This window comes from Chelmon rostratus, chromosome 2 (assembly GCF_017976325.1).
Source record: "Chelmon rostratus isolate fCheRos1 chromosome 2, fCheRos1.pri, whole genome shotgun sequence".
Classification (NCBI taxonomy): Eukaryota; Metazoa; Chordata; class Actinopteri; order Chaetodontiformes; family Chaetodontidae; genus Chelmon; species Chelmon rostratus.
The window spans coordinates 29328983-29354731 of NC_055659.1; the positions used below are offsets into that span (position 1 = coordinate 29328983).

Consider the following 25749-nt stretch of genomic DNA (forward strand, 5'->3'; position numbering starts at 1 on the left):
ACTGATTAATAATAATAACAAAACTGCTGTCGTGCTAACTCACTCTCTCCTGCCACGTAGTCATGGTTGTCGTGGTGAATGTGTTTGGTGTGGCGAGGAACCAGCGCTACTGTAGCACCGTCTGGGACCTGAGGAACAACATAAAAGATGCAGTTAGCATTATTAGAACACAAGCCTCCACTTTACCTTTAGTGAGTAAAACATGTAGTATCTCCTGTGAAGGAGGAGCGTGAACTCTGACCTTGTAGTGCTGCAGTGTGTTGAGGCGTTTCCAGTTGCCCTGAACCACAGACGTCAAGTCCTCATCTGACAGGATGAGATGACCAGCGACACCAGACCGCCACTCTGAACAAGAGACGCCAGACAGACAGTCAGCACAGTGTGTGTGAACCTGTCAGTCAAAGTGTGTGCGCATGTGTTCACACATGCTTGTTGGTGCCATAACAAAACAGAGTGAGTTTCTTACTAATGGAGTATGATTACAATGGAACATGTAGCAGCATGAACAGCAGATGTTGTCCATTTAAAGCCATACTAACGTTGAACTTCTCTTGCAGTCACTGTTGTCTTGCTGTAGGGGGCACCACAGCTCAACAAATGCAACAACGATCTTAGGAGTGTACCAATTCATAATTTCTTTCACTTAACAGCTGCAGGTAGAAGTATGGATAGCAGAAATGCTAGAATGGATTTCATCTGTAAAGAAATCTGGTCTGAGCATCAGGTGTGTTATGGATTCTCACCCAGGTCCAATGAGTCGGCATGGGGTCGGTGGGAGAAGGAGGTGCCCTTGTACACCTGATCCAGCAGCTTCTCTTTCACCTGTGTGATGGTATCACAGTCCAGCACTTTGGAGGGCAGCGGCTGGGTCTCGTTCACTCCTCCACCCTGCACCAAAACATTCAGAGTCTGCAGAGGAAGAAAAAAGGAGGGGTGAGAGAAGGAAAGAAGATTCATTTTCCTGAAGGCCATGGTGGACGTTTGGGGTTCCTTAATTAGACGCAAACAGTCATTTTGCTGAAATTCAGAGTTCTCCTCACCAGGGTCTTGTACTCCACGTCCTCTCGCAGCAGGCGGTTGTCATTGAGGGTGTACTTGGCCTTGCCGGTCACAGCGTCCACCGGTCCTTTATCTACCTGGTGCTTTATGGCCCTAAACAGCATGTAGAGAGACTCCCCCGCTGAGTCCTACACACACAAACACACACACACACACACACACACACACACACACACACACACACACACACGTTTAGTACTGGCCAAACACACTCTGCAGGAGACAGGGAAGGACTCAAATGACAGGGACACAAAGACCAGCACATTCTTCAAACTCCTTTCAATCACTGACTTCGTTGAGGCTGAAATGTTTCCATATCAAACTGGATCAGGAAAAGGAGAATTCATTAGAAGCCTGTGTCACTGATGTCAGTCAGTTGTGCCATTTTGGTGTGAAATCTGATCTAATATAAATTTGATCACAAAAATAAATTACACTGGAACGTTTTTCTTTTTGGGAACAAAAGTGTCTTATTCATAGACCTCCCCCTCGTTTTTATCACCATGTCCCTTTTGTTTACGAAAATCTGAGACCACTTCACAGTGTAGTGGTAGCAGAAACATGGAATCATGTCCTATGTGTTGACTGACCCTGAGGAAAGCATAGAGGCAGATGGACATCCAGTTGGTCAGCAGCTTCTCCACCACCGTCTCTGTTCTGCAGAGGAAACAGAGTCTGAGTCACTGGCAAACATCTTTAAAACACTTGAACCTACAAGCACGCTCTCACTCACTCTCCTTACCGTCGCAGCATCAGTTTGGGGTTCTTGGCCACATATTGCTCCACCAGGTCGTTGAGGAGCGTCTTGAGGATGTCGGTGAAATACTCCAGTTTCCCGTGCAGCGCCACTGTCAGCAGGGAGGCCACGTAGGCTCTGTCTCTGGGGGAGAAGGTCCGCTGGCTCTCCAGAGTGTGAATGAACTGAGAGGAAGAAAAGAGTGGCAAATCATCCCTCTGCTCAAAATGTACATAATCTTAAGCTTTGTCTTTGTTTATGACAGCGATGGCAACGTTGACTACCTTGGTGAGGAAGAGTTTACTGTTGAGAAGGTTGGACAGCTGCACCAGTCCCTGCTCCACCGTCTGCCGGCGACACTCCTGAACGTCCAGGTCTCGCCTCAGCGGAGACTCCCGGTGGCCGGGGAAGAAAATGCGCTCTGCGTACATCCGATAGTCAAGGAAAGGGATACCGGAGCCCACTAGGTCGCTGGACATGTCCATCATCTCCGTCATCAGGTCTGAGTCGGGTGGAGGAGGAGGGGTGAAAGATCAGGAGGTGATGCTGCAAGCTCTTCCACTACATATCATATTCAAACTGTGGGAACTGTGTTCAGGTAGGAGCTGGTAAATATTGACACTGGTTACTGTTGGCAGACTAAATCTAAATTCCTCTGCAGCAGCCATGTGTAATGTGAGGAACATTTCATCCAGGAGGTGTGATGTAATGGGACCACTTCATAAGTCCAGCGTGAAAACAGCAAATATGTCGCCCTCCACAAACTAAAATAAACCTCGTCTCCGGTTCTCCTCCGTCAACCCCCGTCCTCTCTTTCCTGCTCTCCTTCATCATGTTACTGTATTCACACTCTTACCTGTGAACTCTTTCTTGCAGCGGTCTCTCACACTGGTTTCCAGGTTCTCCAGTTGGATCTGGACCTTCTTGTAGTCTCTCAGGGCCTGCTTACTCTTCCTCCTGACAGACACCAACAAAGACAGGAGCAGAGGGTCAGGCCGGGATAGAGGAGAGAGGATAAGTCATACCAGTTTCACACTGGCTTAGTGTCAATCCAAAGAAACTGTGAAAAGACTGACTCAAGTAATTTGACCCAACAAACCCCCACCAGTAAGGATCAGGGTTAATTGTGGGGTCATGCTGGGTCAGAAAATGAAAACACTGCCTGATCTGGTAACACCCAAAGATGACTATCCTCACCTGATCCAGCAGTTCTCAATGTACCACTTTTCAAAAGGACAAAAACTTAAAACTAAATCTACAGTCCCATAATGCTCTGGGAGATATTAACAGGAGTTATGTTTCCATGGAGTCAGAGAGTGAGCTGTGAGCTGTTGTTTTTTAGTCTATACTTGCTCACATTTTGGCAAATTGGCACCATTAGTAGCATTATGGAGTCAGCTTGCTGACTGTTTCATGACTCCTAACGCTAACATTTGCCCTTTTTAGACACAGAATGTGAATTATTGGTGGCTTCATCTACGTGTTACAGTGATGGCTTTTTCTTACTCAGGCGTAAGTGTCTGTACAGTTTTATTCACACATGACATGACCATTAGAGAAAGGGGCCTTGTGCCATTATTAGCATCTGGAGCGTGAGGGGGGTTGTGATGCTGCTGTAGAAGTATGGTGAGTAGGAAAATAATATCAAGAAGGAGCAAGAGTATTTTCTGTTCTCTCACGGGTCAATGATGGATTTTCAAACTTAGTTCATTGACTAAAGTGAACATGAGGGGCACTCGCCCCATCTTCTCACACTGAATCCACTTATACACTTCCTGACAGCATATAAAGTGGGATTCTGATTTAATTCCCATTTGCTCACATACTGTATGTAAAGTTTTGCTGGATATTCATAAGTTCATGCATGTAGCTGGCATGAATAAAAAGAAAATCGAGGGAGCAAGTGCTGCTGGTTTGATGATTATCACTGCACAAAGGTTTAACCTCCTCCAGTGTTTTACAACTGATCTAACATGAGAGGAATCTCAACAACTTAAAACTTCTCATTCACAGTATTTCATGTTTTATTCAAATGTTTGGTGTGCATTAAGGATGATAATTCAATGACAAATGTATCACAACAGTCTTAAGAAGACAGAATGAGAAGTGCATTCTTTCTGTGCTTTGTCATTTATTTTACTTTAACTTCCTTCAAACTGATCCTATTTATGTCTCAATTTTCTTTTTCTACACTCAACTACACAGTCAACACACACGCACACATACAGACACACGCGGTTCACCCACTGACCTGTATATGAGCACGATGATGAGGACGATGAGGGCTACTATGGATGCCCCGACCCCGACTCCAATCTGAGCCTCCAGGGGGAAGGTGGACAGGCTGAGGTTGTCATACTGAACCTTACCCAGGGAGAAGTTCAGGTTTCCCATTTGGACCTGAAACACACACACACACAAAAGCCTTACTCACAGCAGTGTTTGTCTCTGGCGCTCACACAGTCACAGCAATGTGCTAAAAGCAAAGCGAGCGTGCGGGGGACTCACGGTGAATTCAGGCAGATTATCGGAGCCCTCGCGTTTCTTGCCGTTGGCTACCGGTGCAGGCTGCTGAGGTGGCGGCTCGCAGTACAGATGGTTTCTGGTCAGGGTCTTAACAGCACACACCCCCTCCCCGACCAACACTACCACCTCGTCCTTAGTGATGGCTAGGTCCAGGTTTTCCCCCTGAAAACACATGCAGGTGGAACTTTTAGTTTATCTCAATCTGCTTTCACTTCCAGTTCTTCTCATGCTTTTTCTTGGTAAAGCTCAAAGCACACTGGGCCCAAATACACCTGAGACTGACAAAACACACTTTGGTTGAACAACTGAGTTTAGTTACAGAAGAAAATTTACATTTTTGAAAATCAGCTGTTTTTGTTCACTGTTTAGAAAAATGCATCATCAGATGAGTCTGGTTATGGTTTTCTGACTGGCCCTTGTAAATATAACAATGGAGGGTTGTAACATTAGACAACTGACATCTCCATCATTGCTTCACTTAGTAAAACAACGACTTCCAGAGCTGCCTGTCTATCACTGCCTCTCCTCTGACCTCCAGCTGGATGAAGCTGCCAGGGTTGTAGCGGTAGGCCTTCGGAGGGTCCTGCTGGTTCAGGGGCCGCAGGACGGGGTTGGGTTCATAGCTGAAGGTCTGGGGATTCAGTCTGCTGAAGTCAAAGCGCAGGTTGTCCAGCAGAAACTCCACAGTGACCTTTGACCCCCAGACAGAGGAGTCCACCATAGGCGAGCGACACAGGATCAGGGAAGAGGAGTTCACCTCACAGCGCTCCGTGAACTGATGAGACGGGGAGGTTGCAGGAAAGATGTTTAGTCAAGGAAGAAACTTGCTTTTTGTTTAAAGCTAACAAACCAACACACACATACACTCACAGACCTGTTTGACAGAACAGAGTGGGTCCCCAGGACAGACAGGGTCAGGGACCATCCTCGCTGGCCTACCCAAAGTCTTCTCCCTGCCCTCCCCCTGCTCTCCACTCCTTCTCTTCCTCCTCCTTCGCTTCCTCCTTTTACTCTGGCTGATTGACTCGAAGGGAGAGACGGTCACCACCATCCGGGGCTCCTGCACCACATCCAGGTTGTGGCCTGACACGTAGATGAGCCGACCACCACTAAACAGACAGAAAACTTAAACTTCACAGCACTCACACACCTAAGAACTTCTTAAGAACAGACCAAGATGTGAAACTAAAGAGACGAAGGTCAGATTCTCAGACTCACTCCAGGAAGCTCTTTGCTGGTGTGGCGTGGGTGATGTTGGGGTTGTGGGTGTAGTGGTATGCTGAGGTGTGGAGGTGGCGCTGGCTGCTGCCGTAATGCAGGGTGACCCGGTGATCTCCTGTCTTATTACTGCTGCCTGTCACACACTGAACACTGGAGCTCTGCACCTCTGACACACTGAGGAGAGGAGGAGGAGGAGGAGAGGGCGCACAGGAGAGACTGATTAATCAATAATGTGATGCTTCACTGACCCCACACTGCAATTGTCTTTTTACCCCTGTGGCACACGGAGGTCAAAGGTCAGACTGACAGAGTGGACGCTAAATGAAGAAGTCTTTGTGGTGACGGAGAGAGAAAGAGCAGCAACAGACGTTTCTACACTAAAGCTAACTTTAACTAAGCACTAGCTAAGAGAGAGAGAGTCTTACATGTTACAGGGAACCCCTCCCACAGTGATGGTGAGGTCAGAGGGACGTCCTGTCAGCAGGTTTCGGCCGGTGATCATCAGAGACGTTCCTCCAGCTTTGGGCCCCCTCTCAGGAGACACTCCCATCACAAATGGGTCCTGAGAGGAGGGGGAGGATGGGAGAAGGTGGTGGTCAGAACTGCACCAATTTCAAAAACTGAAAACACTTTTGGAAGACTGGTTGTAATGTTGACAGTCCACAAATGTGTGGTCATCTTATCTGGTCAGCTGTTTTTAGCCATTTGCTACTGCAACAACACATCTTTCACAGACGAGTCAATTAAATCTAATCTAATGTACCTGGTAGCTGAATGTCTGGCTGGACAGGCCAAGCTCTCCCCCGCTCACTTTAACAGACACATGGTCCACCTTCTCTCCTCCACTGGCTTTGGTCCTGCACACAATCCTGGAAGACAGACATCACTCTTAGCATAGTTATTCTTAATAAAACAGAGAGTCCATGAACCTGGCAATGGTTAATAAAGCTGGTAAAAAAAAAAAGTGAATGACACTTTTGCTGGGACCCATATGCTGTCTTTAGTTTTGAGAAATCTGCTCAGTCCACAAAGGATTTCATCAAATGCTGATAAACACATGAAAATAAAGACACAAAACTTGTGAACTTTCCACCCCTCTGCAGCAGTTTGTCAGTACCTGGAGGAGACCTCGTAGAGGCTGGGGATGACAGTGCAGGGAACCCCGGCTACTGACACAGAGTGGAGGATGTCTTCAGCCTTCTGGCCTAAGTTAGAGCCTGAGATGGTCACCATGGTGCTGCCTTCCAGCAGGCCCGAGAGTGGCTCAATCTGAGGGAAGGAGAAGCTTCATTTTTAAAGACATTTTCTGGATGCACGAGGTGTCTCTTCCTATGAACGATTCATTTGTGAGTGCCAGTTAATTTCAGCTTCAATTTTGAAAAATTGATGATGGTAAGTGACGAGGTCAAAGGTCAGTGCTCACAGAGTGGATGACGGGGGCGGGACACGTCTGCTGTACGGGTTCACTGCAGGAGTCTGAATACAAGCAGCTGGCGTGAGCACCGCCACACCACACGCAGCCATATTTGTGGTCAGCTGTATGGCAGCGGCTGCAGTCAGAGCGGCCCACAGAGCAGTTGTACAGAGTCACTGAGGACAGAACAGACAGACCAGAGCATCAGCCAGTGTTTAAGTGTGTTTACAAGTTACTGTTGGGTCTTTGGAGAAAACACTCTCAGAGGGTAATAGCTGTATGTGGAGAGCCAACACGCAAGAAAATAATAAAATCTGGCTCTCATAAAATGAACTTTGACCTCACCATACAGATCAGGAGAGCTGTCCACATGGAAGGTGTCCCTCCTCTTCACATATACCATGGCATTGTATTCCTCCACTGGAGCAGAATATGTGTACTGGACAAACAATACAAACAACAGCGTCATTTAAAATACTATTTGTTCCACAGTCAGAGTATCAGCCATCAAAGTAGAAACAGTTGAATCCAGAATCAGTTTCTCGTGAATAAACATTACATTTACTGGATCTAAATTCTACACAGTGCCCCTGTGTTTCACACGTGTACATCCCTGTCTTAACGACACTTTGTTACATGTAGTGAAGAGCGACTGCACATTATCAGACCTGGTGTAGCTGACAGGTGATGTCAAAGTTTGATGGATTCATGTCATCGGTCTCCACGTAGGCGTCCACCACCACCGTCTGTCCTTCGATGACCAACACACACTCATAGTCCAGCTCGGTGTCCTGAACACAAACACTTGCGTTTGGTGAGGAGATCACCAGCCAGGCAAACAGACGTGTGTTGAGGCTGAGTGTGTGTGTGGCGTACCTGATAGAGGTGCAGGTTGTGGGCCATTAAAGTGATCTTCCTGTCCACTCTGACAGGGAGCAGCGATGAACCCTGGACCTTCTCCACACAGGGACAAGCTGAGGAGCCCCAGCTGACAAAGGAGCCCTCGTCCCCCTGTCGCACATTACACATACAATACACACACACACAAAATATAAAGACACGTCCTCTCCACCTCACTCTCTGGTTATGTTGACATGTGCACACACACACTATTACATTATGATCCAGTGAGACCAAACTAACCATTCACTGCTTACATGAAAACGTCTTCTTGACACCTTGCTTCTTATTTTCCAAGACATTGAGCTAAGAGTTCATTTTATAGTCACATGATCCAATTATGTCCACAATCAAACTCTCACTGTAGGCAGCCCATATAAAAATTTGGAGGCTCTTCAGTCTGCATACATGAATACTGAGCTCTGCATCCTTGCTGCTACACTGCTGCTGTCAGGGGGGTCGTGATCTCAGAGGACAATTTGTGCTCCAGAGCATCACAGGAGCAGAGCCACACCACCAAACTAAAATATGTACTTTTAAAATAAATGCTTAAAGCCTTGATGTGAGTGCCCTGACTGAAATAAAAGCATTCATTTACTACTAATTATTACCATAACTACCCATCACTGTATTTTTATCCCCCCAAAAAGCCACTTTTGATTATCTGATTACATCTGAGTAATGTCAAGTGAACCATTAATGTCATATCTTTGATTGTCTCTGTTTGTCCACTGCACACTCAGCAAGGTTATTTACAACTTGTTTTTTCTCTAACTGTCTGGTTAACTTATTTATCTGATTCCATTCATGCGGACACAAGATTAGTTTGTCATGGTGCTTCACACAATCATATCAAAATATAGGTCAGGAACATCATAATTCTCTATTTTTCTTTGCTCTGCTGTCTGTACAGACGAGGATATGACTCAGTGTGAGGAATCCTCTATGTCACACACACAGACACACACAGCACCCTCAAATAAAAACTCATGTTCAAAGTGAGCTTTTGAAAGAAATAATAGAAATACAAAAGCAAATGCAAAAAAGTCAGGAAATATGAAAAACGTTTAAACAAAAAACTGTAGCTGGCGCAGCAGTTTTTCTTTGGATCAGTCAACAAAGCAAAAGTAAAAAAACAAAAAGAACACGGGCGTCAGACAGCAGAGGAAGAGCAGGGAGACAGGGACAGAAAGGGAAGCCGGTGTGAGCTTTGCTCCTACAGCAGGAGTATAGAGTCCAGTTAGGAGGTGGAGCTTTGGGAGGCTGCTGAAGAAGAGGAAGAAGAGGAGGAAGGAGGAGGAGGAGGAGGAGGAGGGAGGCGACTGAACTCACCGGGAGGAAGGCGTCGGCTGGATCATACTGGTAGTCCAGCTCTGAGTCAGTATCCAGCAGGTGGGGGTAGGATGGGGGGGCGTGGTCGACCTCACCATCACCTGACAACACAGTGGCAGCTGAAAATGTGGCCGTGTCGTTCTCTGGCTGGACGGCACTCTCAATGTGGACGTCTATTTGTTCTTTTGGCCAGAGGAGAACCTCAGGGTCGGTGCCTGGGCTTCCTGCCTCGGTCTGGGAGTCTTGTGCGGGCACTGCAGTGGGAGTCTGGGTCAGGTCCAGGTAGAGGGAGTGCTCAGAGTCATCTGGTTCACCCATAGGGAAGGGCGTAGGCAGCGGGAAGCCAGATGAGGCCAGGGTGGGAGGCTCTGCCAGGCTTAAAGCTCCTTCAGCTTCCTGGGTGTCGCTGGGGGGCAGCTCCGTCATCACCTCCAGGGGGGAGGAGTCCGGTTCATGGGGCGGGATGAGCAAAGGCATCACAGGGTCCGGATCTCCACTTAGACCATCAGCCATGGTGACGGGCTCCAAATCCCCGGCTCCCGTGTCGACACTGGGTGTAGCTGCGGCACCTTTGGTGTCACTTTGGGTGATAACAACAGGCTCTCCCGCTTCACTCTCTTCTCCCTTTCTGGTGGTGGCCTCTGGGGGTGGAGGTGTAGTGGGTGCTGGTGTGGTGGATGGCAGGGAACTAGCAGGTTGAGGGAGCAGGGTGGTGGGTGGGGTTGTTGGCTCAGGGCTGCTGGTGGTTGTGGGTGGAGGAGTAGTGGTTGGCTCCTGAGTGGTTGCTACAGTGACAGGGGTTGTGGTTGTTGTTGTAGCGATAGTTGTTGTTGTTGTTGATGGCGTAGTTGTGGTGGTTGTCATGGTGGTGGTTGTCAGGGCAGCCGTTGTGGTAGTGGGTGTCGTAATGACTTTAATAGGTTTGGTTGTGGGAGGAGCTGAGGTGGGGAGTTTAAACTGGGGGAGGGAGGAGGCGGGGAAGACATGAGGAGAGGGTGAGACAGAAATAAAAAACTAATGGACAAAGGAAAATGGAAATAACCAATAACTAAACTGAAACATGATGTTAAACACAGAACCTCTTGTTACTGTGTTATTGTTGCTTATGACACATGACGCATGGTATTTGTTACAAATAATGTAGGCTAGTACGACATATGAGGCACAACAAAACATTTATGGGCACAAATACATTATGTCTTCATAGAAAAACCATTCATCTACACTTCTTATGGATCAAAGTACTCCTGTCAAGCACTCAGTGCAAGCTCATCATTTTGAGTTCAGACCAACAATTCAAGTACTTTCAGTTTGAGCAAATACTGCAAAGTAAACCAGTAACTGGAGGGTTTTGGGTTTGGTACCCGTCTTATTTTCGAGCTGAAATGAGTGGCTGTGTTGTGCAGGTGTTGACTGAAGAGGAGAAAATGTGTGTTAACAGACATAATTGATGTTTTACTCATAATGAATGCTCTCTGCCACCTGAAATGAATCCAGTGGCATTTTCAACCTCGAGCAGAACACAGGTGTTAACAATGCAGGACTGAAATGCAAATGTTTTGGGGGGAAGGATTTGCATTCGGCATCTTTGCTAAGTTTTAAGGATCCACACAATCCATGTTGGTATTAGGGCCATCCGCTCCAGGAGTGTGGGCAGCTGAGAAAAATGGATGCTGATGACCTATTACTGCTGTACATCGCACAGAGAAATCAAAAGAACACCAGAGGTTCACAAGAAGAGTTAGGAGAACCCAACCCTCTGTTATGAGACTTGTCGACAAATATGACTCAAACGTCTCTATGAATCAAAATCAATTTGATAGTATCCTGGAGATCATCTAAGAGGACAGAAGATCACCGATCACACGATCATTTGGCAGTGTGTCTCAGGTTTAATAAAATGCTATATGAATGTTTAATCTCTGTTAATAATAATAACAAAGAATTTACCACTGACTCACTGAGGGTGAGCCCAACTGCAGCCCAGACGGCCTTCTTCTTGAGAGCGTCCTGATAAAGATATCAAGCGGGCCGCCATATTTGAATGTGATGCCGCGTAAATTGGGATGGATTGTGATTGGCTGTCAGTGTTTCTATTTTTCATCAAATTGCTGTGAAAACAATCTTAACGATATGGTTCACCACTGTTGTTATAGTTCCAGTCAGAAGGATTTTAAAACAATATATTCATAGCTATGGAGTTTTTGTTCTTGGTGTGGATGGCCCTGAACACTGAATGCTACATTATTGTTTATTCACAAACACTGCATGAGGACACATGCACGTAGGTGTGACGCCATAAACATTCTTGTCAAAAGTTAGGAAAGAACACCCCTGCTCTCTGTCATGCACAATGTAGTAGTCTCACTGTAGCCTAGACCTAGTGTCATTGTCAGCCATTAAAAAAAAGAATTGGCTAGCATTTCAGCGAGATCCACAAATGTGTTTAACTGGAAATTATATTCGTGTTAATCTGGATGTGCAAATCATTAAAAAGGTAAGAAATCCCAATCATTCAGAATATATAACAATTTATGCTTGCCTCATCTATTACAGTCGTGGAACGTGGAACTTGTCAAGTCTCTTTCATTTAAACATGACTTATTGTTTAGAAGAAAACCCCACATTTTACCTTTGACTGCTGTGTGATCAGCTGACTACAGATGCTTTTCCTGAACAACCTGAGTCCCCACAAACGCTTTCCATCACACGTGTCTAAATCTCCGCATCTGACATCTCATTGTGTGCAGTGACTTACATGTTGGTTGTAGATGATCACCCCCTCCTCACAGGTGGGCTTGTGGGTACACAGGTGCTGGTGAACACACCAGTTGCAACCCCACCGGCTTAAAACACAACCGCGGCAGCTGCACACAGACAGAAGAGGATGCACAGATTAGAGACAGGAAATAAAGCCTCTGTGGCAGGTTCACAGCAAGGTGACAGAAAAAGGAAAGGCAGAGGACAACCAAGAGTCAGGGTCAGGAGCTATGAAGAGGAAGCATGGAGAGGTCTAACAGAAGCAGGATGGGAGACGGGAGAGGGACAGCTACTGTAGCGTGTATCACACAAAGTAATCCAATTGTTGCCAATCTGGCCCCAGTGGTAAGAAAGGTCAGTGATTTAATTGAATTGAGCCTCAGTTTCTTATCAGAGTGGTGGGAAGAGCTGCCACGGACAGAGAGAGAGAGGCTGATAGAGCGAGCACGTCTGGAAACACAGTGAAGGAGATCAGGAAGGATACTCGGCAAACGTTTGACGGCAGTACATTTTCATCTCATTTGATTAGCTCATTATTATCAACTGCCTTGAATTTATCAAACAAAGCCTTCTTTCCTCTTCACTTTCTGTTAATGGAGGCACACTGAGCCGCCCTCACCACCAGAGGACCCGGTTCACTGTGAACTATGTATGAAACAGTACTAGTGTTTGAGTGGGAGCATAGAAATCGGCCTGAGCCGATAGGTCGCACTGGCTGGTGTTAGTGTCAGCTAGGTGGCTGCTGCCCAGTGAGTCCAGCCACCTGTGGTTTCAGGCAGGCTAGGCTAGGCTAGGTAGGCTCCATTTTTAAGTGAAGTTGAACAAATACATATAAAAACAACACATCTGTAGAAAATTAAAATAAGTAACTTAGTTTTTACAAATTTACTGGTGATATTCAGTAATATTTTTGATCATTCTGATAAAGTTTGACTGCATTTGATCAGTTTCGGACTTGATTGTGAAATGGTCAAAAGTAAAAAGATGAGTTACTGAAAGAGCCTTAAAACAGTCAAAAAGAGAAGGAAGCTCTGTGCACTGCAGAGCAGAATGCAACAGCCACATGAACGCATAATAAGGCCACAGCAGTGTCAGAGCAACACTTATTAGCTAGTATGTTCCAAAACCATGCAGACAGTGTCTCTTCATGTTTTCACAGTGAACGCTGGTAAATGATACCGGGGTCAAAATCTTGGCAAGTCTGTGGCTGTAATTCAGTTTCATCTAACAAACACATTTGGGTAAACGCTTCTGAAAGTTGCTTGTTGGTGTTGGACTGCAGCGACATCACAGTTATTTAAAGAGGCTTCAGTAAGTCAAATAATCTAAAGTCCTCATGAAAGAATCACTTGTATGAACAGGTTTGTTCTTCAGTGGCATGTACAAGTGGTTTAAGATCATTTGGGGCATTCACTAATTTTCTCCGACTTATAAACAGGTAGGAAGAAACCTCTTGAGTGGGACAGGCCTGCTGCAGCAGTCATGCACAGATACTGTAGTCTGCCTTACTTCACAAGTGAGAAGACTATTGTTTAACTAAGACTTATCACGCAACATTCACATTCTGTTTACCATATTATCGCCATCATGGCTTGCCAATTCACTGAGAGCCTTCAAATATCTTTTAATATTTAGGATTTTATTGCTGTTTGGGTATGGCAGCGGATTAGTTCAGGAGTTGCTGGAAAATCCTGGGTTGGGTCTTTCTGCAGGTTGCTGTGCAGGTGAACACCCACTGTTGCACCTAACAGTGTGACATCACCTGTCCATCTCCATGACACCACATCTGCTTGACAGGCAGCCATCTATGGACCTTTTAGCATCTAAGAGCATTTTTCTGTATTTCTGTCACAGGACAGTGCTGCTCTGATGACATGTTGTCAGCAACTGTTTCATGTCCTCTAATACAACTAATGACACTTTGTATGTGTTTGTTATGTTGTTGTGTGCTGACGTCTGACAGCAGGACAGTATCTATCAATGAAGGCCACAAGTGGAACTGAACACGTAGCCTTAGTCAGGGAGGAGATCATGCTACTGATCAAATCTTACAGATATGCTGTTAGTGCAGATACGACGGCATTATGAATCCCCACTTGGAAGTTTAGGGTAAAAATATGAAAAGCACATTCCCAAAGTCTTCCACCTCACAAATGACGTGATCCATCCTGAACAAAGCCAGTCAGCATGGTATTGTGTGTACAGTTTAGCCCAGGCAGTACAGCTGAGCCTTGTGATGAGCATATGCAGTGATGGACAGACACAGAGCAAAGGGCAGGAGGCCGGTGTGGAGTGGATGACTGGCTGAAGGGTAAGACTATTTAAGAAATATGGGGTAACAAGTTTGGACAGAAAATTTAAACCAGGAGGGGGAGTGAGAAGAAATGGAAAAACATAGACTTAAGACAGACAAGTGAAGGTGAGTTGATGGAGGAACAAGAAGGAACAGGCCACAAACTCGAAAACAACTGTCTTTGATAGAGATAAGGCTTGATCATAAGACGTGCAGTAAGAGGAGCAGATCAGGAGGAGACGGAAGAGCAGAGCTGATAAATCATCAGAGGTTACTCACGGCATGCTCCCAGACAGCTGCTTAACAGCCGTACAGTCGTAGAAGGTGAAGTCCCTCGCTGTGACGGTGACGTCGCCAAAGCGAAGAGACAAGGTGACTGTGACGAAGTCTGAGGAGAAGCAAAGGAGACAGGAAGACAGCATGAGGAAGAGCTGAAAACAACACGGAGGAACACTGTGTTGCACCTGAGCACAGAGCTGAGCGGGCAGGCCTCTGAAAATATTTGGCTAGGCTTAGTGTCTCTGTTTCAGAAAGCATGAGAAAGGGATGAGCACGATGTTTCTCAAAACACAGTGGAGGATGTGGGAGAAGGTCTGGTCCAGACAGCCAAAGCACAGGGGCCTAATAGAACCCATGTGCACCCTGAATCCTCAGCCCAGAGAGAGCAGACATAAACACAGCGGGGGCTCAAGGCTCTGAGGCTAACTTACTATCAAACACACTGACACGGAGCGGGGACGTGGTTACGTTGTCCCGCTGTAAAGCTGCAGGAGTCTACACTGCATAGAGACATGAAAAATATGGACTACTGTAATTTGGTTTTCTATCAGTTACACAATCATTGTACTCACTAATGTTATTTCTGCGGTCAGGGGACAGGATGAGACTGAGTTGCTCGTCACTGCAACCACACTGTGATTTAGGCTGATAAGACAACATGGATTTGAATTTGGTTTTATTCTAATTATTTTAATTTAGTATTTAATTTTCCTTTACATATAACATGTACTGACAGATGAGAACGACGCAGTGTGAACACATTTAGGACTTGATGTGTTTTTGCAAGTCCAAGTAAGAAGATTTGTTGAACAGGCAGCAGTCAGGTGAGACTCTGATCTTCAACTTTAAACCAGCGTTTGCCCTTACAGGCCGTCAACTCTGACTTTTATTAAGTGAGCGCTCACACTAACCCTCTTTAAGCAAAGGGAAGCCACAGCTAGATCCTTAAATACAGCCTGTGTGTCCATATCTGAGTAAACCCCCCAGGCTGATTCACCCTGAGCCCTGCACCCTGAGAACTACAACAAGCTGCAAGCTTCAGGAATGCAGGCATGGGAACCAGTGTCTCTCTCACACACAGACGCACACGTGCACGCGCACGCACACACATGCACGCGCACACACAGTGAATGTTTGGGTGAGTGTGACCTCTGTAGAGGCCTCAATTTTTTATTTACAAGCCCCTTTAATCATTGCCACTGACTTACTATAACAAACAAGCTGCTCTCAGTACAGTAAATAATCACCTGAACCTAAGAAAGCACATATCAAAGCACAGAATCACGAGATGAAATAGATTTATGGGGACTTGTGTGCTTAAAAATACAGATTAGTCCCTGCTGTGTAAGCTGGTTTAGAAAAAGTGGATTGGGTTAGCCTAGATCCATGGACACAGGGATTGAACTATATACATGTATGGTATGTCTGCCATGCTGACACACACATACAGAAACACACACGCACAAAGATTAATCTCATTACAGGATGCAATCAAATCCTCCAGTCCCAAAGCTGAAAAGTTCAAACCAGTAATGAATTAAACTCCAGCGTTCCAGACACAACAAACAGTCCAGTCCGGGGTTAAAAGGCACTCACCCTGTCCTGGAGGCACCGTGGGGACCCGGCTGGTGTCAGGAGAATGGCAGGTGACCCCACTCTCAGTGACAACGGCAGGACTGTGACTGTCCTGGAAGTAGCAGGAGTAGGATTCATCTTTCTCTAACAATGGAAGTCCTGGCACTGACAGAGACACCTGAGGAAAGACAAAATATAAGCACCGGTTCAAATCATGTCAGGCAGAGCAGAGAGAGCAGAGCAGGTCATCCACTGATCACACGCTTGTATCAAAAAAGTGCTCTAGATATACAGACACAGATTAGACTTAAAACATATCTGTTTGTAGGTGCTACAGCACAGCTCAGTGCCGCCTCTCAGATCAGACATCTAGAGTTTCTTTCAATCGGAGTCCACACCTGTGCTGTTCCAGAGGGCAGCGAAGGTAAAACCACAGTAAGTCTTAAGACATACTTTGACTCACTTGTAAATGTCACTGTGGACTCAATCACATTGAAAATTAGATTAGATTCCTCTGCTGCAGGAACATGAACCACAACGATCCCGGACTATTTCTAATATTTTGTCTTCATTCATGTTGTGAGCTCTACAGTGATGTGTTTGTGTAAGTGGTGTTTTTAGGATTGTCTGCTCAGTGATGGTGGTTATTAGTGCTCATGGTAACTACTCACCTCAACACATACTGTGCTGTCAAGTAACAAAAGCCGGTTTGAGTGTCGGATTCGTAGACTTCTTTACTGATTCTGATTCGATAGTTCCTGATTTAAATGAATAGTCTGACATTTTTAGACTGTCTTTGATTTCATATGGAGAGCCTCTTTGTGTGGGTGCTTGTTCCTTTCGGTAAACACTGTGGTTCTCTTACTTTAAAAACAAACAAACTTGTAACTTCCCGTGTGAGCTTTCACCACACACATTATTAAAAAAAAAACATAATCAAAACTATAGTTTAAGTGGAACAGTGAGGAAATTTCTTGAGCATAGCACAGACTCAAAAAGTACTGTCATGATAAGTTGTCAGAATTTGAAATATTGGAGCCAATACACATTTAAAACCGCAGTGGGCTTTTATTTTGGTGCCATTCGTGTGTATAGGCAGAGACACATACTGTTGGTCATGTGCATGGACACTGGCTGCTCGTCATGGAAGAAATGAGCCACTGGGTTTCTCATTCACTGTTACATACATACATACATGTATGGTCAAGCTCCTGCAGTGATGTGACCATGCCTCTGACACATATCAGTGGCACTAGTGGATGAAGAAAGAGGCCCATCACTTCACTCTCTTTAAGTACTCCACCTATGCATATATACTGGTATTCTACATGCATACAGTATTTATTACTGTGCAATAGTGTAAATGCTGTACTTATATTGTGTTTACCCACCATGTGCAATTTCTGTTCAATTCTTGGCATTATATTTTATATGGGGATATTTGTTATAGTTCTTTGCGGTAATATATGTTTTTTACATTTTTTAATATTTTTTTGGTACAAAGTGTACATATATAGTATGCTTTTATTTTGTATTTTTCTGTTCTGTTGTTATTTTCCTACTGCTATTACCTGCTGCCTGCAACACCTGAATTTCCCCGGCTGGGGATTAATAAAGTCTTATCTTATCTTATTTTATCTTATCTTATCAGTTTCTCTCTATCAATAACTTTTAATGACCGCATTCTGCCTCTGGTCATGACATATCACAAGTGACAAAGCAGACAAGCAAAATATGTTTCTGCATTGTTTAACTTACAGAAGCATCAGTGTGGATTAAACCTTGATTGATTCTCTTTAGTTTAATGAGTAACTTCATGAATATTTCTCAACTCACTGTATCACACCTATCTGAACAAATGCAAATGACTCCAAAGCAGGGCTGGAACTGACTATTTTTGTCTTTATCTAATAATCTTCCACGTGTTTCTAACTAATCACTTGGTCCATAAAAGTTCAGGAACGAGTGAGAGAAATGGCCATCATGATTTCCAAATCCCAAAGTCATCAAACGTGAATCAAACTACTGCCCCAAAGATGTTCTGTTTATGATCCCATCAGACAAGGAGAGCAGAACATCCTTAGAACTGAGAACCTTGAACTACAAAGATTTGCTTTTCATGCTTGAAAAATGACCTTTCAAAATTAATCAATTATCAAAATCTTTGGCCATTATTTTTCTGTTGATCGGCTTACTCATTAAATCCACTAATCCTTTCAGCTTTACTGCAAAGCCTTGTGAACGCTTTGGGCCCCCAGCTATAAGCACAATTAATAAAAACATGGACCCTTAACTTCACAGCACTTTTAATAGCTGATATTCATTCATTTCTGCCATGTTTAGGCGATGTGGTCAATGTAGTATGATTCAATGTAACCACTGGTTTGGTATTTGATCCATGTATGAACATTTTTACTTAACTGCACACTGATGTCATTTGATAGATGGTCACAACATCTCTACAGTATATTCTAGAAGGATGGAAAAGTTTTTCCACCCACTAATGTGGTGGCTGTCAGAAGCAGTGGTGTCACCTGACCTCAACACCAGACCATACACCATTTATACACATTTCACAAAAACCTAAAAATAAACCTGTTCAGCAAATCATGTTATATTCACAATTCCAGAGAAACAGGTATTTGATTCCAGTGCACTCACACAGTTATTTGGACTTGTTGAGACATCTGCCCTCTCCTATGATGTAACACAGCGTGTATTGTGTATATTTTTGCTCTGCTGCTATCGACAGGCACCATCTTCCACACAGATGACTGGTACTGTGCTTTTCTCCTGCACCAGGACAGGACTGGACAGGACTCTGATCGCTATCTTCTCCTGACACCCTGACGCTTAGCACACTCACATATCAAACACACACACAGTAAATCTCCCAACTCCGCTGATAAGGAATGCTGGGAAGAGTTACAGCGAGGTGGTATGTGGGCCAGAGCTTCATGGTGTTTTGCATGTTGGAGGGGGGAGGGGTGTACATAAAGAGTTTTGTTTTGCTCCTTCGCTGCTCCACGTTACTTGACTGTACTGCAGACCTACCGTCCTGGTCTCCTCCCTGCTGACGTTGGAGGGGTTGAGGTCCTGGACGGCAAGACACTGCTGCTCCATATCAAAGCTCCACAGCCACTGACCTGGCTGCTTCCCACGAGAGCACTCTGACTGCAACACACACCTGCAGGGAAAACACCCAGGATGCCCTGTTACATCACAACACTTCTTCACTCTGCTGTGAGCTAAAGGTTGACCCTAAGACACTTAAACTTAAGCTGTGAAAATGACCTTCAGTGTACACTGCAAATCACACTGTGACTGTAAAACTGCACGCCAACTTCTTCAACTACTTCTTATGTGTGTGTGTGTGTGTGTGTGTGTGTGTGTGTGTGCATGTGTGTGTGTGTGTGTGTGTGTGTGTGTGTGTGTGTGTGTCAAACAGATTCCAAACAAGCAAAATGTAATGGACAGTGCTGTTATGACGGCAGACAGAATGAAAGAAAATGAAAGAAGGCGTAAAAAACAGAAAGAGAGGAGCAGAGACAGAAACTCTGTGGCGAGAGGGAGGTGGGAGGCCAGGTGGTGAGGCCGAGCAGCGAGGAGGCGGGAGGAGACAGATGGGATGGAGAGGTAGATTTCTTTCATCAGACTCAAACTCAGGTTTTTAAGATGACTTGGCACACACACTTCAGAAACTAACCAGGGTACCAGCAGTTTTCTTGTCTTAAGTAGGTTATTTTACACTGTAAACTTTAGAGAGAACACACTTTACTAGAACACATCCAGGGCTGCAGCTAACTGCTGGGGTTTATCTCACCTTCCCTCCAGGACACACCAGCCACAGTAGGGGTCGTGGGCCAGCAGACAGGAGTGGCAGTCTGGGTGCTGCTGGCATTCAGCCACCGGCCTCTTCTGCAGCTGGAACCCGGACAACACAATCATGTTCAAACTATGCACACTAAGCTCCCAGAAATCTGATTAAAAAGAATAGGTGGCCCACATATTCCAGTGGAACAATGCAAAATGAAAATATGGTCATTAGAATAATCCTATCTACAGACTGACTGACTGGAAGTGACAACTGGGGCAGAAAAAACAGAGTCTAAATGATTTCTCTTTAGCTTTACTATTACAACACAGGAAGGGTTTGTCCGGAAAGAATAACATGAAATGAGGCTGTTAGTGTAAGTGCAATTAGTGTATGTTGCCTCTGTGTTTTTCTATACCATGTTATGAGTCATGATGAAGAGGTGCTCCTCTTTCTGGTCCAGGATGAGGTCTGAGCTGATAGCTGTGTTCTGCTGAATGGAGATGACCGAGTACTCCTCCACCTCTCCATTGGGCCCCAGGAACACCTGAGGAAATGTACACAAACACATGAATGCTGTGTTTATGGAAGAATCTAACAGACTCACAACAGAAAGCCCTGAAAAAAGCTAGTAAGTGGACCTTGAGTTAGGACTGTTTGCTCAGACTGCTATTTCAAGAATGAATTTAAAGGCAGGGATCTAAAGTTTAAGTAGTTTAATTGGAGAAAAAAATGGGAAGAAGTTGTTCAGAGTACTCTAAAGATTTAGTATCACACTGCTAAAATGTCAGTTTTTACAGAAAACTGATGCAGAACCAGTCTTCTTCCTTTTTAAAACCTGGCACGTACACATTGCCCAGAATGCAATTCAGCCACTGCCATTCTGACATCAGTGTGTGTTTATGCAGCCGATGTTACCTCAAGGTGCAAACCTTAAGAAGAGGCGAGGGGTCACAGAGGTCTGGCAAGCTCACTTCTCTATAGCTCCACACCTCCAGATTTTCCTCTTCCTCATCCTCATTTTCATTCCTCATCACTTGAGGACATTTCTCAGACTTCACACAGCTCCCTCTGGAGACACTACAGGCTTTATACTGCTTTTTCCATACATGCAGTAGTACTTTCCAACATGTGGAAAAAATTTATGGCGTTTCTCTTTATTTCCCTTTACTTTTATTTTATCTTAACTTAGGCAACAACTCTGATAGAGGAAAGAGTTCTGCCCCACAGTTTGACAGTGTGAAGGAACAAATCCACAGAGCTGAGGGCAACACACAACTGTGCTTTGACATACAACCACAACAAATAACACCAAACTGAAGCGGCAAAAGAAATATGTCCAGATTAGAAATCCTGCACCACAGGATAGTGAGACACACACAGTATAGGTCTGCTGGGGCGAACAGGCAAATCGAGACAGTGAGAGCCAACTAACAAGCAAACATCAGGCGGCCTCCGTGAGCAGTCTCACATTATGTTGGCTGTTTAAAGTCCAGAGAGGCTGAAATGTGAGTTAATACAAAACGGCAGCCTGACCAACTGCTCCACATCAGCCTTTAGATGTTATTTACAGGAGCCTGAACGTCAGCTTCATTCCATCTAATGTCATTAGTGAGATGTTCTACAGTGAGGGGAACTCTGCTGGAACAAAGACAGCAATCATCCTAATGGGAAAATCCAGCACAGGTCAAGAGGAAGTGTGGACTCCCCAATCTAGCCTGTGATGTTCCAGGATGCATCCCCGATGCCGGGCTAATCCCATCCTCCAGGTATGTGGAGAATTTGAGGTCAGCTATGCAGTCTGACACTCTTTGATCTCACCTTAAAGACACACTGTCCAGGCTTTAATACCTGTCCATCAAGACTGCAGCAAATTACTGAAACTACAAAAAAGACGAGGTGACTAGATGACACTCCTCTATTCAAACAGCTAAAAGACATGAGCAAGGAATCCACTCCAGGAGTTACTTCTGTTCGTGAGGAAAACGATCACTTCAAGGTTATATCCATCACCAACACAGATGTAGAAGGAGGAGCTGGGAATGTAAGGAGAAAAGTTAAGAATGAAAGCTGCAGCACAGCCATTGCATGCTTGATGCACAGACCCTGCTTTCTTCCACCATGACACGCTGAGCTAACCTCAACAAAAACATCCTAACCGCAGCATCTGCATCTTCATGCAGCCGTTTGTAAGAGCGCTGAGGTTTCAGCAATTACACTTGCCCTAAAATCACACTGGCTCCTTTGTCTAGAACACCACCTTAACTTCATTAAATTCTCGTTATTCCCAGCCGCTGCAATTAGCCAATCACTGCGCATCATGTGTATCTACCAGGAGGCTGAGGTCAACAACACTGGGAGAGGGTCAACATGTCGCACTCACTATATAACATCAGGCTAGACGCTATAATCTACATATATACAACAAATGAGGAGATTTAACAGGAAATGTGTTGTAAAACGGACAATTCTTGCATTGCTCAGCCTTTCTTAATGATCCTTTCTGACCTGTAGAAATGTCTGAGACATACTTGCCACAGAAAGCTCCTGAATGACAGAGACAAGGTAATCATAAACTCCAGCCTAGAGTAACAGAGTCATCAGGCTGACCTCCAGTCAGGCTGGTTTGTCAATGATCTTTATGTTTTGGCATGAACATGCTTTACCATTTTCTCTGCGTAGTTGTGCTGGAATTGTTCTGTTTTTCTAATGGTTCCAGCTGTTTGGAGTGCTTGTTTAAGGCAATAACGTATCATCATTGACTGATTTACAGTAGAATTGTATCCGTATCATCTGATCATATAATATTATTATGTTTTCTCAATAAATCAATTCACAATGTAATTAAGAACTAACAAAATGGGTAACTGAAGTTGTTGTGTAGAGTTTAATCTAATGCCACACCCGTGCACACAGTGCAGAATATTCTCCCTAATAGTGCACTTCCAATTTCCTGGCACCAGTTAGGAGAAGGCCTTTCCTGCTTCATCGTGATAATGCCTCGCGCCAGGCCTTATCATCATGGTTTGGGAATCACATGTTATATGTTCAGAATGTTTGAGTGTCCACATATGAAAGCAAATACAGACGGCACATAAAGACAAAGAATAAGAAATGAAGTTTCTTTGCCACTCGAAGAAATACTGGACAGACGGACAGGAAGCTCCATGATTTATTGTGAGAACAAGATGTCACATATAAGCTCTAATCTAAAGAAGAGAGGAGCTCGAATCAGCTGGGGAGGAAAGTGTCTGAAGTGATCACACAACAAAAGCATGGAGCCCATTTCAACCGAAAACACAGACAGTGTCAAACGCTGGCATATGTGTCATCTGCAGACACTGTCATGCCTCATCGCTAGAGCTCGGACAGCTCATCCATGTATTCTAATGCAGGGAAACAAATGACCTAAATGAGACTCTGTTTGTTCATGAATGAATGTTCTGCATCACATATCCATTGAAATCATATTTACAGCAGTGCAGGTCAGCGTGACAATCCTCTGGCAACAGTCTCCTCAACCCAGTGTCAACTGCTTGTTCAGATAATAGTTTGACATGGTGACATTTTGTATTTTTCATTCTGATTTTATTTATTTGATTTGATTTTAATTAGAACTGTATTATTGTTTTGTTGACATTAAGGATTGAGGGCACAGGTTCAGATCTGGGACTCTACCATGTGAGACGTGCAGACTTTCAAATATGACTACAGCAGCTCAAATATGCTGTGAAGAGCAGACGATGACTCTTTACATTGTATTCATGTTTTTGGACATGTTGAAGATCCCTCGGTCATCATGTTTTCAGTGTGTAAAAGTTTGATTTTATTTGTCAATGATTCATGCAACAACATCGGCACTTTAATACCACCGCAGTTGTAAAAAATGACGGTAGACTGCACTGTTATTTACTTCATGTAGTGTTCTTTCATTTCTGAAATGATTTCTTCAGATTCAATCAGTTAGATTTAACACTTTTAAGGAAAAGTTTCTGCTTTATTAATCAACCAAAATTTATTTTCAAACTATAATTATGATGCCACTAGAGTGGACAGACTGACTGTAAACAACGTGGTTGTTGTAATGTTTTCTCTGCCATGCAGGAAGGAAATAAGGCGAGTGACTGGATCTGTTGACTTATTTGTGTTTAAAAGTCTCTATTTCTGCTTTCTTCAGAAGTTTATTCACTTGGTTTTCTCTGCACAACGACACAAGCATCAAACTGACTTTCTTCAGCTGGATAATCCCCTTTCACACACACAGCACATTTGATGAAGGGTGCTAGCAGAGTTTGAATTTCAATGTTCACTGTTGGTGGCTGCAGTCAGGACACAGTCTGACAATGCATCCATTAATGACAGTGACACTGACACTCACACTGTCTGCTGTTATGACCGATATCTCTCCATAATTCTGAATGAGTCTCTCTGTTAGGAAGTGCACGTGTCTGCCGGTCAGCGATGACAGTGCACAACACAAGTATGGGGCTCCGCTATCTGGTCACCGTGCTGCGCGGCTCGGGGTTTAGCTGGCCCCGTGTGACGTAAGTGTGCAAAAATACGTTAATGGCTGTCATTGTGCTACTTCAGCTTGTGCAGGGGGCCTCAACCACAAGCCACCATTGAGGAAAAAAAAAAGACACAAAGAGCCAACTGTGTGGAGGCGAGCTCACGATCTGTAAACTCCTGATATCCAGGGGCCTCCTTACAAGCTCCCTGCTCCACTGGTCTTCCAGCTCAGTCCAGCGCTTCACGTTATCAGTAATCAAAAGAAATACATACAATAAATGCACTAGTTTTCTACACTGTTTCAACAAGCCCAACACTTTTCTGAAGTGTGTTGATGCTTCCCAACAAACACAGGCTCAGCTGACATGTTCTATTCAATTACACACGCCGGCTGTTATCCCCTTTGCTTTGCTTTGATTTTATACCCACAACAGGACATCCCTTGTGTCTTCTTGTGTACCAAGCTTCACCCTGCCCTCCATCTGAACCCACAGACACACTGTCATACGTGACCCCGCCGTGGCTCCTGTGACACCCTGGAAATGAAACTGACAGCCCGCTGAGGACGCCACTTCAGAGGAGCTGCACAGGATCCGGCCATCGAGTCGGACGCTCACAGGCTGTTCACTATGACTGAAGTTACGAAATTTCTATTGAGTGACCCCCACTGGCAGCAGGGAAATCCCCTTTAAAGCAGACTGAGATTCAGTTATACAAAGAGAAGTTCTAATTTATTACTTCCTGTTTTCCATCCCGCTGTTAAGGCACAAAATAGAAATACTGTGTGAGGTCCACTCTCATTGCTGTATTTGGGGTTGGACCAAATATTACAAACACCTTACAGTATGCTTCCATACAACTCAACAGCACCACAAACAACAGCCTCCAAAATGACTAAACAGTTCAGAAAAACCGTTGCAACAAAAGACGAATATGCTTTAAAAAGGTTGAATGTTTAAGTCTATTGTACACTGGATGGAACTAGGTGTACCTTGGGAATTTCTGTGCCATATGATAAAACCTTGTATTGGAAATTTGCTGCACACACTGATGCGTTTGGTGGTCGATGCTCTCATCATGCACTGGAGGAGTGCAGCTGGTACAATGGGGCAATCTACCAATATCTTAGTGTATTCCTTTAACAAGATGGAAACTTAACTCTGGATGTACCAGCAGATTATTTCTGGACTGCTGGGCTAAGCCTATCTGCCTCTACACACTGAGACTATTTTAGATCTCCACTGGCTGGCAGAAGAACACAGAGCTGGTGTCTGGAGGTGAACAGAGAACAGCTGAACTGGATGTCTGCTGGGTTGCCTGCCATGTCTGTA

The 25749-nt window shown here is 44.7% G+C and overlaps 1 protein-coding gene across 1 annotated transcript in view; it reads right to left on the reverse strand.

The window, feature by feature from the left end:
- The window catches only part of plxnb1b (plexin b1b), a 91775-nt gene that overhangs the window by 6030 nt on the left and 59996 nt on the right, over positions 1–25749 (reverse strand). Inside the window, exons 6-32 of the mRNA XM_041947850.1 lie at positions 20328–20456; positions 19919–20019; positions 19150–19282; positions 16117–16273; positions 14521–14629; positions 11947–12055; positions 9189–10145; positions 7833–7967; positions 7625–7747; positions 7302–7395; positions 6966–7132; positions 6660–6811; positions 6306–6411; positions 5968–6104; positions 5540–5716; positions 5196–5430; positions 4854–5096; positions 4304–4483; positions 4047–4195; positions 2652–2752; positions 2080–2297; positions 1802–1980; positions 1650–1716; positions 1041–1187; positions 744–909; positions 242–345; positions 44–128 (exon numbers count right to left, since the gene is read on the reverse strand). Of these exons, the coding sequence (XP_041803784.1) occupies positions 44–128; positions 242–345; positions 744–909; positions 1041–1187; positions 1650–1716; positions 1802–1980; positions 2080–2297; positions 2652–2752; positions 4047–4195; positions 4304–4483; positions 4854–5096; positions 5196–5430; positions 5540–5716; positions 5968–6104; positions 6306–6411; positions 6660–6811; positions 6966–7132; positions 7302–7395; positions 7625–7747; positions 7833–7967; positions 9189–10145; positions 11947–12055; positions 14521–14629; positions 16117–16273; positions 19150–19282; positions 19919–20019; positions 20328–20456 (4660 nt within the window). The remainder of the gene's footprint in view (positions 1–43; positions 129–241; positions 346–743; positions 910–1040; positions 1188–1649; positions 1717–1801; positions 1981–2079; positions 2298–2651; positions 2753–4046; positions 4196–4303; positions 4484–4853; positions 5097–5195; positions 5431–5539; positions 5717–5967; positions 6105–6305; positions 6412–6659; positions 6812–6965; positions 7133–7301; positions 7396–7624; positions 7748–7832; positions 7968–9188; positions 10146–11946; positions 12056–14520; positions 14630–16116; positions 16274–19149; positions 19283–19918; positions 20020–20327; positions 20457–25749) is intronic.